The sequence below is a fragment of the Balaenoptera musculus genome, chromosome 2, assembly GCF_009873245.2.
Source record: "Balaenoptera musculus isolate JJ_BM4_2016_0621 chromosome 2, mBalMus1.pri.v3, whole genome shotgun sequence".
In the NCBI taxonomy this organism is placed as follows: domain Eukaryota; kingdom Metazoa; phylum Chordata; class Mammalia; order Artiodactyla; family Balaenopteridae; genus Balaenoptera; species Balaenoptera musculus.
The window spans coordinates 63,703,158-63,718,336 of record NC_045786.1 but is presented as its reverse complement, the minus strand read 5'-3'; the positions used below and the strand labels follow the sequence as shown (position 1 = coordinate 63,718,336).

The 15,179-nt window shown below is 38.5% G+C and overlaps 1 protein-coding gene across 2 annotated transcripts in view; it reads right to left on the bottom strand.

Annotated features, from left to right (window-relative positions):
* UACA (uveal autoantigen with coiled-coil domains and ankyrin repeats) overlaps positions 1-9,608 on the bottom strand; it is an 86,129-nt gene extending 76,521 nt beyond the window's left edge. For both annotated transcript variants that reach the window (XM_036842490.1, XM_036842491.1), the window contains exon 1: positions 9,377-9,608. In XM_036842490.1, coding sequence (XP_036698385.1) covers positions 9,377-9,457 — 81 coding nt within the window. In that variant the 5' untranslated portion in view covers positions 9,458-9,608. The remainder of the gene's footprint in view (positions 1-9,376) is intronic.
* Between the last annotated feature and the right edge of the window lie 5,571 nt (positions 9,609-15,179).

Sequence of the window (15,179 nt, the reverse complement as noted above, 5' to 3'; positions counted from 1 at the left end):
AAAATATATTTGTGCATCTGAAAGGGAAAACTTTACTACAGAGGTAATGTCAAGCCTTGACAACATATCAATAAAGTCAATATTAAAAACATATCATTTCCCCCCACCCCAAAAAGCATATACCCTTTTAGACACACATGTATACACGCACACACACGCACGCATGCACACACACACCCCTCTCCAGAGAGTAAGCCAACAATTTTTAGTTCTATTGGATTCTCAGGACTTACTTTACCCATACATCCTCCATCTAATGCTAAAACCAAGGATGATGGGATAATGTACTGGGTGAACATACAAATATACACAACAACAAAAGGCAAAAGGGATACAATATGACAGTATTAATATCAAACAATGTAGAATTCAAGACAAAAGTTATAATGGGACAAATTATAGATTTTTATAATCACTAGTTACACTTTAAAAGAATATAAAGTAGCCAGGAAACTTAATGTATCAATTATCACAAAATTAAGTACATAAAGCAAAAACTGTTTGAAATATACAGGTGAGAGGACAGAAACACAACTATAGTGAAAGACACACTACTCTCAAAGCTACAATAGGCCAAAAAATAGCAAAAATAAAGATATAAAGCTCTTAAAGATCAATATGAACAAGGCATCAACAGAAAAAATGGTCAAATAACATGAATAGACAATTCTTAAAACAAGAAGTGAAAGTGCCAACAAGCATAAAAATATCATCACACTCCCTAGAAATTAAAAACACAGATTAAAGCAATAAATTTTTTGGTTCATAAATGTTTTAAATAATAGCATCCATTACTGGAAGGGTGTGTGGAATGCAACAATTTTATATACTGCTGGATGGAACACAAATTGGTTTTGAGACTTACCATAAAAGGCATTCCTTTTGCCCAAACACCCCGCCCCACAATTTTTTTGGTCTTTGGCTTAAGGTACAAATCCCATAGCTTTAAATTTTAAATTATATCAGCTCACAATGGTTAAGGACACGGGTTCCAGAGTCAAGCCACCTGGCTCTCCACTTATTAGCGATAGCACCTTGGGCAAGTCAATTATTTAACTGCCATCTATAAAATGATGGCAATAGTACCCACTTCTTAGGGTTGCTGTGAGGATTATGTGAGTTCATGTAGAGAACTTAGAACAATGCCTGGGACATACATGCTCAAAAAATACTGGCTATTGGCACTTGGACTTCTTATAAGTTATTTCTTTTTAAGTAAATTCACTAGCATTTACTGAGTTCTCCTAATGGGACATTTGTATCTGCTCAAATCATTTCAAATTACTTGTAATTTTAAGTACAAAGTTTCTTAGAATCAAATATGATTCAAAAAGATATACATATCATTACTGCAGCATTAAGGTAATTAAATGCTGACTAAATAACAAAGAGGCACTATGAAATCTTTAAAAATAGCCTAACCTGTGGTTTATAATCTGGTGAATAGAATTACAATTGACTTGTTTTGTTCTTTATCTTCAACTATATTTTGTTTTCTACAAGGAGCATGTATGAATTTTATGGGGGAAAAAAAGATTTTTAAAAACAACAGATAGCCATTTATCCTCATTGTTTCAGTCAGGCATCTACTCTCTCTCAAGGGCACTTGCCAGTCTGATTCAATTATATAAATACAGTTCATCAAATCCCATCCTTGGTCAGAGCTTTAGTCACTCAACTGTATCGGTTCGTGTTTTACACTTCATTTTGGAGACTATACTATTTGGAAATAAATTAGTCCACACTGATAATATTCAGGATTCCTGAGAATAAAAAAAGTCCAACAGACAACTGTTTTTATAACTACAAACAAGTGAGTTTATTCTTGTGTTTTTGTGCTATATTTTTAAACCTGGAAGAGCTATTACTCTTTCTAACTATATAAAAGCTATATAAAGCTTTTAATTGTTTTATGATTTAGGAAAAGGCAATATGCATGTATTAGCCTATCATTCTGCTTATAATTTCAGGAAGTACATTTCAACGATCTATTTTTAGGCAAATTGCCTACAGAAATCAATTTGACTTCTCTTGCATAGATAAGCTCATGCAGGTGGAAATTTTCAACAATCTGTTATATCCCTTATGTGAGGTTAGACAAATGCTTGCATAATCTGTAACAGGACAGTAAAGGTTTCCATATGCTAGAGATGAAACAGAGAATACGTGAGTTATGTTTAAATCTAATATTCTGGGATCTAGGTTTCTTCACCAAGTCTACTACCATAAGTTAAACAGGGTTAATGAGAACAAAATTTTGCTGGCTATTAGCTAATTCTAGGGGGAAGGGGATAAGAGGGAAAATGAACTTGTTATTAACAGGATAATTTCTGAAGATGAAACTTTACTAACTCCAGTCAGAGATCTCTCTAAATGACAGTTTAACCTTGTCAAGGAATTCAAAGTTTTAATTCAAGCTAAAAAACAAAAAGGAAAGAAAATCTTCCTTTGACTATCCCCCCAAGCTGTCACCCCATAACTCCTTACTTTCACTGAAATTCTTGTCAATAACTCATCTGCATCATCCCTTACCAGAACACCAAAATTTGTTTTCAAACCCGATGCTCCCACAATAGGCAATATCATTTCACAGCTCCACACCATTGTGCTCACTTCTCTTTTGCCTGCAGTGCCCTTCGAACTGTCTGTCTGGCCCAGGTTCAAGCTTCTCCTTTCTACTTTTATCCCTGACCCTACCCTACATATCTGTGCTCTCACAGCAATTTATACACATCTATTGATATATTATGGCTCTTAACATACTGTAGTATTGTTATTTTATGTCTAGTTCTCTTAAAATTCATGAAGGCCATGACTTGATCTTTCTTATTATAGAAACCTTAGAACATATACAAAATAATATCACAAAAGTAAATACAGTAGTATCATTACCCAACCAGCTACAATAATTATTAACTCACAACTAATCCTATTTCAACTATACCCCCCACTTACTTCTCCCACCCACCCACAGGCTATTTTGAAGCAAATTCCAGACTTCACATCATTTCACCTGTAAATAGTATACTTTTAAATGTTTCCCTGAAAGACAGACCTCTTTATAAACATAACCCCATTACTACCATTGTCACGCTTAAATCTTTTAAAATAATAATTCCATAATATCAACACAAGTCCAGTTGGCATTTACATTTCCTCAATTGTCTTATAAACTTTTATTTTTACAATTATTTAATCAGGGTCAAATGAAGTCTACCATTGTGATTAGTTAATATGTCTCCTAAATCTCTCTTAATATCTAGATTTCTCCTCCATTTTTTTCTTCTTCTTATAATGTATTTTTGAAAAAACTAGGCCATTTGTTCTAGAGTTTCCCATGATTAGAATTTTGCTCATTGCATCCCCATGTTTCTCTGTCCTCTGTATTTTCTGTAAAATGGTGGTTAGCTCTAGAGGCCTATCATATTCAGGTTTGGCTTTTTTGGCAAGACTATTACTTAGTAGGATTGAATATTTCCATCAGGAGATAAATTATGTCCAACTGTCTTTTTTTTTGAGACATTAGTAGCTACTCATAAATGACTGTCTGGATTCTATAGCCATTGATTCATGGGGAGCGGTAAAATTGTGATATACTAATTCTATCATCCCTTCTTCATCTATTAGCTGGGGTAAAATACCTTTTATAAAAAAGAAACTTCCCCTTATTGAGTATTTGGTTACCCTGAGAAAAAGCCCAATTTTCATTCTTTCTCTTTATTTTCTGGATCTTAAAAGAACACATCAGTTCTTTATTATGAACTCAAAGATTTATTACAGAATTCAGTCCACTGCCATATCACCCTTATTGATGACCAAGCAGTCCCCATCACTGGTCGCCTCTTCAAGTTGGCTCCCTCTAGAGTCCTGATCTTTGATAACTTCTTTGCCTTCTAGTGTGACAAAGGATGCCATGCTCATCTTGCACATTTTCTGCTCCCAACTTGGAATTATCCATTTCTTCAAAGATGACCTAATTATTAATTCAGTCTTGAGCCTAGCTCATGTGTGCCATAAATGTTTCCCAAACTAAACAAAGCAACTGCCTTATTATGAAACTAATGATTTTAAATTTGAAAAATGTGTATGATGCACAATAAATAAATGCACAATCATTACTCCACTCTTATTAAAAGAAGTAATTAAAATGCTTAACTACTCCTCATTTAAGTTCTTGGACTCATTATGTACTAAAAGACATACCAAAGCAACTCAACCCTTCTGCTTTGGTATTATAATAAAGTTCAGCAATTAAAGTCAGCGTGATGACCTGGGCAAAACTGCTGCTGGGCTGAAATCCAGAAGTATAAAAAGAGGGCTTCTTTATTGTGATCTTCCTTCAAGAACCACAAGAAATACAAAGCAGGGGTAACCCTAGGAAACTGTCTGAATAAAGCTTTAATTAAGGTAAACATTTTTAATTAAAGGTTGGCATCTTTAATGAAAATGAGTAAACACTGCTCAATTAAGTATCATGAGTTTAAACTAAACATAACTATTTGTGATCTTAGTTTTCACATTACCACAAAATCATCAATATAAGAATAACAATAACATCCTTTCAAACATGCCCATATCCCTGAGTGGAAAACACAAATGCCTCATTCTCGAAATCACAACTAAAACAAAATCATATTTAATCCTTTATGCTTTCTAAATATCTCAAACTTCTACTCTTGGTGGGAACCAAAAGAAGTTTTTTAAAGATTTTTCAGTTTCTATATTTGTAACTCTAAATTCTTTTAGAAATACCGAAATTTCTTCAGGGTACTGAGACATTACAAAGATGCTTTAGAACATATTTGGTTGCTGATCTATAAAATTCATTGCCCCATTTTAACTGAAGCCTAAAGAAAGGGCAGCAAAAATAATCACTGCAGAACCTCCCAGGTCAGAGATTACCAGTATAGGTACAATTTAAAGTGGAACCCCCTTCCAAAATGTCGCCTTGCAATACTGCTTTGCAGTTTAATTACTACTCAAATTTCCTAATCTGAACTAGGTGAAAATGAAACAAGCTTATTCTCACTGTACATATAACTGTACACATAACTGACTGTATATATAATTGACTAGATCTGAAATAGCATTTACAGTCATTTTTTTTTAAATTACCGCTCTTACTTTTTTTTTTTTTGGCTGCGTTTGGGTCTCCGTTGCTGCGCGTGGGCTTTCTCTAGCTGTGGCGAGCGGGGGCTACTTTTCATTGCGGTGTGCTGGCTTCTCATTGCAGTGGCTTCTCTTGTTGCAGAGCACGGGCTCTAGGCACGCAGGCTTCAGTATGTGCAGTATGCGAGCTCAGTAGTTGCAGCTCGCAGGCTCTAGAGCACAGGCTCAGTAGTTGTGGCACTCGGGCTTAGTTGCTCTGCGTCATGTGGGATTTTCCCGGACCAGGGATCGAACCCGTGATCCCTGCATTGGCAGGAGGATTCTCAACCACTGCACAACCAGGGAAGTCCCTACAGTCATTTAATTATCCCTTTCAGAAACCCGAAGCTCCAATTTAGTAATTAAAAATAAATCTAACAACAAAAATTGTCTTATTTTATGATCAAAAGCTGCAGCTATCTCCAGATTTAGCTAGTAAAGGACTCTCAAATGTATTCTATGCACAACTTATAATTGTGAACTATATTTATTTATATGTGTATGAACACACTCCCATTTAGTGAACTCTAAACTCATTGACATATTTATAACCACGGTACTACTCAGAATATTTGAAATGCCTTATATAACATATAATTATAATTTAGCATGTTAAGCTAATATGCTATATTTCACATACGATAATATCATAAAATATTTACATACCTCAGTCTATTTCTAATGTGTCTCCAGATAAGCTTAAATAAATACATGAAGAAAACTATTTATGAAATACACATTTTAAAATTTTTTCTCAAAGTTGTACAAATCATGATCATTTCCCTGATGATTAAATGAATGCTTTAAGATTCAAAATAGGTAGCCACGAGGGGAAAGTGGAAGAGAAAGAAGAAAGCAAGATGTATATCTCTTACCTTACACCAGAATAAATTCTATATGGATTAGGGAGTTAAATGTAAAAAAAAAAATGAAACAACAAACAAAAAACTAGGTGAAACCAGGGAGATTTTTCTTTTTTTTTTTGCTTAATATTGCAGAGTGGAAAGGCCAAGATATAACATAAACTTAAAAAGTCATAAAATAAAAGGTTGATAAATTTAATTGTACAAAAATAACTACACTCTGCCTAGCAAAAGCCACCATAAACAAAGTCATACGACAAACAACCAATTAAGAAAAAACATTCATATTAAAAAGGCTAGGGCTTCCCTCGTGGCGCAGTGGTTAAGAATCTGCCTGCCAATGCAGGGGACACGGGTTCAAGCCCTGGTCCAGGAAGATCCCACATGCCGTGGAGCAACTAAGCCTGTGCACAACTACAGAGCCTGCGCTCTAGAGCCCAGGCACCACAACTACTGAGCCCACGTGCCACAATTACTGAAGCCCGCACGCCTAGAGCCCATACTCTGCAAGAAGAGAAGCTCACGCACTGCACCAAAGAGTAGTCCCCGCTCACCGCAACTAGAGAAAGCCCGCATGCAGCAACAAAGATCCAATGCAGCCAAAAATAAATTAATTTAAAAAAATAAAATAAAAGGTTAATTTCCCTGATATAAAGTACATACAAATGAATAGGAAAGAAATCAACAACCAAATAGAAAAATGGAAAGGGTAAACTGTTCACAGAAAAGAACATGGAAGGAGCTTTTAAAAATATGAAAAGATACTCAACTTCACCCATAATAAAAGAAATACAAATTCAAACTATCCTGAGATACCGTATTTACCTATCAGGCTGGCAAAACTTAAAAATCTGAGCGAACTTTAAAGAAAAGCATGGGAAGTGATAATTACTCACACATTGGGTACATGATGCCCAGAGGAAATTTAACAACATTCTTTAAAATTACATATGCACATATCCTTTAACCCACCAATCCCACTTTTAGGAACTGATCCTACAAGTATATACACACACACAACCCCCACCTGAAATATATACAGGTTTATTCATCATAGCATTTTTTATTATAGCAAGAGATTTGAATGGGGATGCTCTGAAAGGGCCTAAATACTGGAGTTTAAAAAAATCTATGGAACAGCGGGTACAACGTGTTACCATTTCTATAAAGGGTGAATACTTGTATTAATATTTGCTTGTATATGCTAAACTCTCTCTGGAGGGATATGCAAGCAATTGATAACACCATTGGCCTCTGAGGAATGGTGGGGGGCAGGCAGAAAAACTGAAGGACACAGGTGGGAGAGGGGCTTTTTGCTGTAAATAATTTTGTTCCTTTTAAATATTAAGCCATGTGCTATGTCATCTATTCAAAAGCAAATAAATAAAATTTAAATATTTTTGAAGGCAAAAAGATTTTTAAAAAGATGCTCAGTCATAACAATACATACACATGTGACCAAATAGGACATTAGAGATTATGGGTTATAGACTGAAAAGCAGAAGGAATCTATTTCCCTTGTACATGTATTGTACTCTATCAATGCTTGGTTTGGTTTTATTAGTCATCACACTCATTTATTTTCATTTGAATATTTTACAAAATTTATTTGAATATTTAACTAATACTGAGAAATGTTCACTTTTTCTAAGCAGGTAGATTCTATTTTTTTATATCATATATTTCTCTTTATTTTTATGCCGTTATTTTAAGAAAAATAACAGAATGCTCAGTGTAACAAATGCTGAAGATTTAAGCTCAGAGAGATGCGCTTCACGTGCCAAATGTATAAAATGCAAACTGGCATGCTGATAATACCAATAACAACTAAACACTCTACATTTCTAGAAGAGAAAACAGGCTAAAATTAAGGTGTACAAACCTAGAAATGGGATGTGAATCCTTAGTGCAAACCAAATGGGTATAATACTGTGAATAATCCTAGAAAAGTATATCTTTAAAGCTGAAAACAACCTGCACTACAAAGAAGTTGAATCTTTAACTCAACTACCTATAGTGACCTCTGATATCACTAAATGACATTTCTGCCAATTATTTTATTTTAAAAAATAATGTGGAAGTAATCATTCCTTCTATGGGCTAATTAAACAATTTCATGCTTTATTAAACAATAGCAAATCATCAAATATCATGCCATATGAAGCTATCCCTTTTTTTTGTTGTTTTTTTTTCAGTTGGGAATTAAAGAGCCAAGTTTCGCCACAATTTCCTTTAACTCCAAGTAAAATCATCCTAGAAGTAGTCAGGTGGGGAGAAAGGCACAATTCTGAATTCACTCAAAAGCCAAAGCTCATTAATTAGTATTCTCATAAAAAGCATATAATCATTGGGTAAAACCTATGTAAACTTATTAAGGTCTGTTTTAATTACTCCAAATGGGCAGCCAGGCATTTTGAGTATTACATCTCGTTTACGTTTCTGACTCTTCCAAGACTTTTAAAATAACGTTTATTCTAATAATATAGAATGTTGGTGATATGGCCAACTCTTCTAACTTGCCAAATTATCTAAATCCCAACATCTGCGGTCAGGCTGTTTCTCAAGATTTCTGTTCTCCTGCCAACTTGAGAGGCCCGGAGAACTTCTTAGCGCGCATACTGAGGCCGGGCTGCAGATCTGCGCCGAATGGAGGTCTACACGGGTCTGTCCCACAGGTGAGACTTACACGGTCCCACAAGACAACCACCTTCACTTCCAGGGTCACCACCCATTGGGGGCGTTGTCTTTACAACTACACCCGATTCCATCTGCCTCACTCAGAAATCAAACTTTCCCAGGGACCCCGCGACAGCGTCCAGCACACGACGTCCACCCAGCCCGGCAGCGCTCACCCACGGAAGGTCCGGAGTCCGGGCGGGGCGGCGCCAGGTCCACTGCCCTGCCCACCTGGACTGCGGGGCGCCAAGCCCCCGCCCGGCCCGCAGCTCCGGGGACTGAGGGGCGCCCGCCTGGGCCCCGCGGAATCGGGCCGGGTCAGAGCGCGCGTGGGATGAGGGGGCCAGCCCGGGAGAGGGGAGGGGCTGGGGTCGCCGGGGATGGGCCGGGGTGGGGGACAACCCCGAAAACCGAATTGAGGAGGAGGGTGCGATCCAATCCCGAAGACCAGGAGCTGGGAGACCCGGGGATGAGGGGCGGGAAAGGGATCCGTCGAGGCCCGGGGGCGGCGGTGGGCAGGGTCCCCAGGGTCTCCGGGCCGACGCGGAGCCCTGGCCAGAGGAGGGAGGAGGAGTCGCCGGGGCCGACCCAGCGGGACGCTCTGAGGCAAAGCCGAACAGAGGAGGACTCCGCGGCTCGCGGAAGGGCAGCGCCGGGAGTCCGGGGCGCCCACCGGCCGCGGGACTCACCGCGCTGGCGGCGGCGGCGGCGCCGGACGGCGCGGGGCCGGACGCGTCCTGCCTCCTCAGGCGGGACTTGAGGCTCTTCATGGCCAAGTCCTGGCAGTCCCGCTCCCGCCGAGCGCGGCGCGTCTGACCCGCGCGCGAACCTTAGAGTCTGAGGGCTGCAAGCGCGCAGAGGAGGCGGCAGAGCTGGCGGTCCCGGCCCCACCTGCCTGCCACCTGGGGGCCCCTGGCGGCGGTCGGCCCAGGGCCTGCGGCGCGGCTCCCCTACCACAGCCAATCCGCCTGCGACCCTGGCGGGGATGGGGCCGACCCCGACCAATAGGAATCCTGGAAGGGGGAGGGACTTCCCTTTCAAACTTAATAACACCCTTCCTCTCCCTGCTGGAGAAAAAGTTTGGAACTTCTGCTGGGGGAGTGGCAGAGGTGGGCGGCCAGCGGTCTGGAGAGACGCAAGAGGCAGGCTCCAGACCATCGGCGCCCGCCTACCTGGGTGATGGAGCCTCAGGTCTAGAGAGAGCATGGGGTCCAGCCTACACCAGCTCTCACCTTCCCGGACTCCCTTCCTCTTCCCACCCACGTGCTCTTTCCCAAGTAGAGTTCCCTTCCTTCCGTCTGATCCCAGAAAGCACTCCTGGTCACCTGCACACACACCGGCTTTCAAGAGCAACTTCCCTTACATCTGCTGATGTTTTACTACACAGATCCCAGTATCTGGAAACAACCACGCACATCAGAAGCTACAGAAAAAAAAAAAACAGTTTCTAAAGAATAACGTGCCTGTTGTACAGAAATACAAATAGTTAAGAACAGACTTTGAAAGATGTTATAGAAAAATCAAAGCACATGTCAGGTGCTCAATAGTTATTTGCTGAGTCCATAAACCACTGCTTTGGAGGGAAAGAGATGGAAAATGGAGGGGGAGAGCTTTAATTAAAAAATGGCCAAAGTGATATAAAAAGCTGTAAAAGAAAAAAATATTGTCCTTTCTTCAAAAAAAATTTTTGTTTCCTGTAGAAACACATTACTCGTAAAAGCATACAGTGAAATTAATTCATCCTGCCCAGAAATCTGGATTATTGAGAATTATTTAAGGGAAGGATGGGTAAACAGGCAAGTGAGCAACACCCAATAATTTGTTGTTACAGTGAAATCTTCAAAAGTCTTCCTTGGAGTCAGTTTTTCCCAGCAAAATGTTTATTCTAGCATTCACCCATTTGAAAAGACAAACAATCCACATTTCCGACGAGCAAAGTACTCTTTCTGTCTGAAAGGTCAGTCGCTTCTTTGGAGTTTCCTTAGAATAACTCAAGGTTTTATTCAAATAGTGTAAGAAAGTTTTCAGAACTCTTTCGGAGAGACAGTATTTAAAGACTGTGTTAACCCTTAACAAAATAGTAAGTAACAATGAACTACTTGAGAAAATTATAAATTTTCTCTTGATTAGTTTTATGGAAGGAAATTTTCTTTGACTCCTCCTCCTTCCTCAAGATCTACAGCCATTCAGTTTTGTTGGCTCTTCATAGTATCTGTGGGTGGCTAGTTCCTCTGTCCTCAGCTGCCACTGCATACGCAAAATTATCTCATACCTGGATATTATAGAAGCTTTCCAACCGGTCACCCGATCTCTAGTCTCACCTCTCCTGTCACCAATAAACTACCAACCATCATCAAAAAAATCTTACAAAATATTGCTCCCTTGCTCAAAAACCTTCAGCAGCTAATGAATAAAATTTAACTCCTTTACTTGGCATTTAAGGCTCAACAACATGAAGCCAACCCTGTTCTCCAGCTGACACTCCAAGCAAATAACTCTTCAGCCCATTCCTCAAACATGGGTCTTGCCTTTTAATTTCCATATCTTTATGCATGTTGATCCCTCCTCCAGTAATTTTCTCTCTGTCTACATTCATCTAACAAAATCCTACTCCCCCCCCCGCAAGAATGATGGAAGAGAGCACAAAGGGAGCTTCTAGAGTATTGCACTATTCTATCTGATTGTATAACTAGTGTGCTGGTTACATAACTAATGTGTTCAGTTTGTGAAAATTCAGTTAGCCTGTAGTCTTTATGATATGTACACTTTTGTGTGTGTTATACTTTAATAAAAAAGTTTTTTAAAATCATACATCCATTCCAAGTGCCCACCTCTCTAGTAGGTAGTGGGCTACTAGATCACTCAACTGAAAGTGATCTCTCCATCCTCAGAATGATTACCTTGAACCTCTCAGATGATACTAATACATATGTTCTGAACAAGCATTATTTCACTACTAGACTTCAAACTTCTTAAAACTAGGGAATAACTGATATATGTTTGAATTCCCTAGAGTGCTCAGCATGTACTAGGTGCTCAATAAATAGTTCTGAATAGATTGATGCATTCTTTTCGGTTATCAGGGTGAATTATAGTTTGTTGTGTGTATTCATGTAACACAGGATTGGTACTTTCCCTATGGTGAATACTGGGTATCTCCTGTAGCATCCAAGTTCTCATAGTCCTGGCCTCTTTTCAGTTGTTACTGGATAAAGCAAAGGAAGCAGACAGAGCCACAGTACAGCTTGCATCAGTTTCCAAAAATGTTTGGGCAAGTTATTTTTATGAACTGTCTGCACAATGTCCCCATGGTGTCTTGTGTTCAGTGGCCTTTGTGGATTTTTCCAGGCTAGAAACTTGATAGCTGATGTCTGCTTATTCCCATTTGAGAGCTGCTAAGTAAATAGCACTGGTTTGTGTATGTGCAGTACATCTTTTTTATATTGATCTGGAAGCTCCCCACATGAAGTAAAGTCACTATTATTAGCATTCAGCCAGACAGGTTTTGTTTTTTAACTATTACCACTATTGTTTATTTTTATCTTCCCTTCAGAGCAAAAGGCACTTATCAAATCTAGAAGGAATTTATTTGGTACCATGCTGAATCTATATGAATTTTTTTGTTTGTTTTGCTTCTTGTGTTTTATAAGATATGAAACCCGGAAGGGAAATGCATCTTTAAAAATTATTTTAATAGGTTACACATGCACAATGTAAAGATTCTCAAATAATACAGAGGGGAAAAGTGAGTCTCCTCACCACCTCTATTCTTTGTCCCTGGCTGTCAAGGAACTTGTGTTCTAGACTGGGGGACAAAACTAACATACACAGCTTAACTGGAGAACAACTACTTACTGAGCTGTATGGTAGATTGCAGATATGGGTGGTATTCAGGGAAGGAAAGATCAGGAAATTAGTCTGCATGAAGGGAGGGTACCCAAGGTTGGGAGGAGCTTCAGCGAGTGCACTGAGAAGGGACACCAAGATGACAAAGGATTCCCAGGGGACCAGCCATAGCAGATAAGAAAGCACCTTTGGGAGCTGCTCACTGATAATGATGTGATGATAATGGCAACAAGACGACGAAGACAAGATGAATCAGACACACAGAATCAAAAAGTTACACTTAACACGATCCCCTTTCAAGCAGGAAGATCTCCTTCAGACAATCTTCAGTTATGAATTTTATATCCAACGACTTCCCTCTTCATTTTCAGAGCTTCCTGCCAGTTCTGGTAGCCCCAGGGAACCCAGCCAACAAAGTCAGTCAATATTTCCATGGAGGATCCCAGAATATCAGTCATTCTCTGCCAGCTCAGATACCAAAGCAGATAGGTGGCAGAACCACATGTAGCCAGGGGGTCATGAGGAAAGACACCTCCACCTACAACTCATATGGCAGCCCCAGGGATGAAAGACCTGAGGCCGTTCTCACACCTTCTTCTGTTGCCACAGTCAAAACAAAAACACAATGCATAAGAGAGCTTTAAAAAAATAAATAGGTGATCTTTGGCACTAATTTTAAAACCATCTGCATTTCTAGTAAGCCCTCCAATGACTACATCCTGGAGAACTAGGGTGGGAGGAAGAAAAGTGGGAAGAAGAGATAGCTGCTTCCCTCTTACAGAAACTTCTTTAATCTCCCCCGTTGACGGTTGTTTTGTGCTCTACTATAGCAATCTTGAGCCTACCAATTACCTCCTGAAGAGGGCTGATTTCCATCTAACTCTCTGTCCTCCTTGGCATTTACAGACTGTCATTCACCTATGACACATCAAGTGTGTCATCAGTTTCAGTACTGAAAGAGGGAGAAGAAAAGCAGGGAGGGGCGTGGTCAGGAACAAAACCAGATTTCCCTGACATAATTGAGCTCACACCTAAAAGCTGCCGAGATACCCACAATTTTTTCTCTGAATTCAGTTCTAATGTCAGAGAATCCAACCCATTTCATTTGGTGAAAATTAACCTTTGTTATCAAGTCTTGATTACACACAGTTCCAGAAATACCGCTGGCCTCACTTTATGAGATTGATGGCCCTCAGTGCTCATGGCAGAAGCTCTTGATTGTTCCTTTTAAGACAGGCTACTCATCCTGGAACCCAGATAAACGCAGAGCATTTGGTTCAGGAATCAGTAACCATCTGACTTCCATAATGAACTTTCCTGGATTCCAGACCTTGGATTTTTCTTATCTTGGCCAGCACACCAGGATATGCACAAACAATGAGCCAAAAGACTTTCAAGCCTTCAGCACTGTCGAAGTGGAATAGAAAAGTTTCTTGCTTTTGAATTGAAAATATGGCAAATAAAGACTATCTCTACAGATTTTAAATGATAGTTTATGTGTCCTCCTTATAATTTTTCCCTTCCAAATCTCCAGGGGTCTTTTAAAATTCTGGCAAGGTATTATTAATACTCCTGATTGAATAATTACTAGTAAATTATGTGACTGGTATACCTTCAGTTACTCCACACCAATCTTTGCTACTCATCCTAATGAAACGACATTCCAGACAGAATAAGTCAAGGTAAATCTCACTTTCAAATATGCTTGGTAAATGCCCCAAACTTTATGATACATATTTAACAGTGATCTTACAGTAGCTTAAATTAAAATTACCATTGACTAGGGTAGTTTAAGTTATGCTGAAAAGAAGGTCATAGGCAAAATATTGGATAAATAGATGTTCTAATAAAGTTATATGTAAACACAGCTTAGTATGTATATTAGATATTATATTATTATATTTTACATCATACAAGATTATATTATATTATTATTTATAAGTACTATTTATTTATATTATTACTTATAAGTACTATGGAATTCTTTAATAAAATATCTTCACAAATTAATTAATCTTCACAAATTAATAAATCTTTATGTAAGTCCTAATTTTCATATAAAAAGAAATTGAACCCACATTAGTGTGGGTAAACTTGTATTTCAACAGATTAATCTTAAAAATCAATGTCATAGAGGATTTATGTATGTATGTATGTATGTTTGGATTTGGTTACCAAAACTTTTGCTTCCTGGATGAGAATAGCTTGCAAAAAGTTTTCCTCTATGCCCCTTCTTCAAAATTATTTGTACCAATGTTTAAATTACTATCAAAAATTAAAATTTAATTTTGTATCAAATTTCTCAGTAATACTTAATTACAATGCTTATTTGAGAGAAAAATTTAAATTAAGGTACAATTCTTGTATACAGTGGCATTATTCCACACTGCATATAAACCATGAGGGTTGTTTTAAAAGCATACTTTAACTATTCAAAGAGATTTGTCCACTATGATGTCCTCATGAATTAACCATGTATATATCCTTTACACCATCAACATCGATTTAGTACAAGCATCAAGACATTCAATAATAATAGATTGATGTATGCTTTCCCTATTGCTATTTTATGAATGCTACTGCTACAAGCAAAAGATATAAAATAACTAATCAATTAAAATGCCAACCCATTCTGGACTTCAAAAG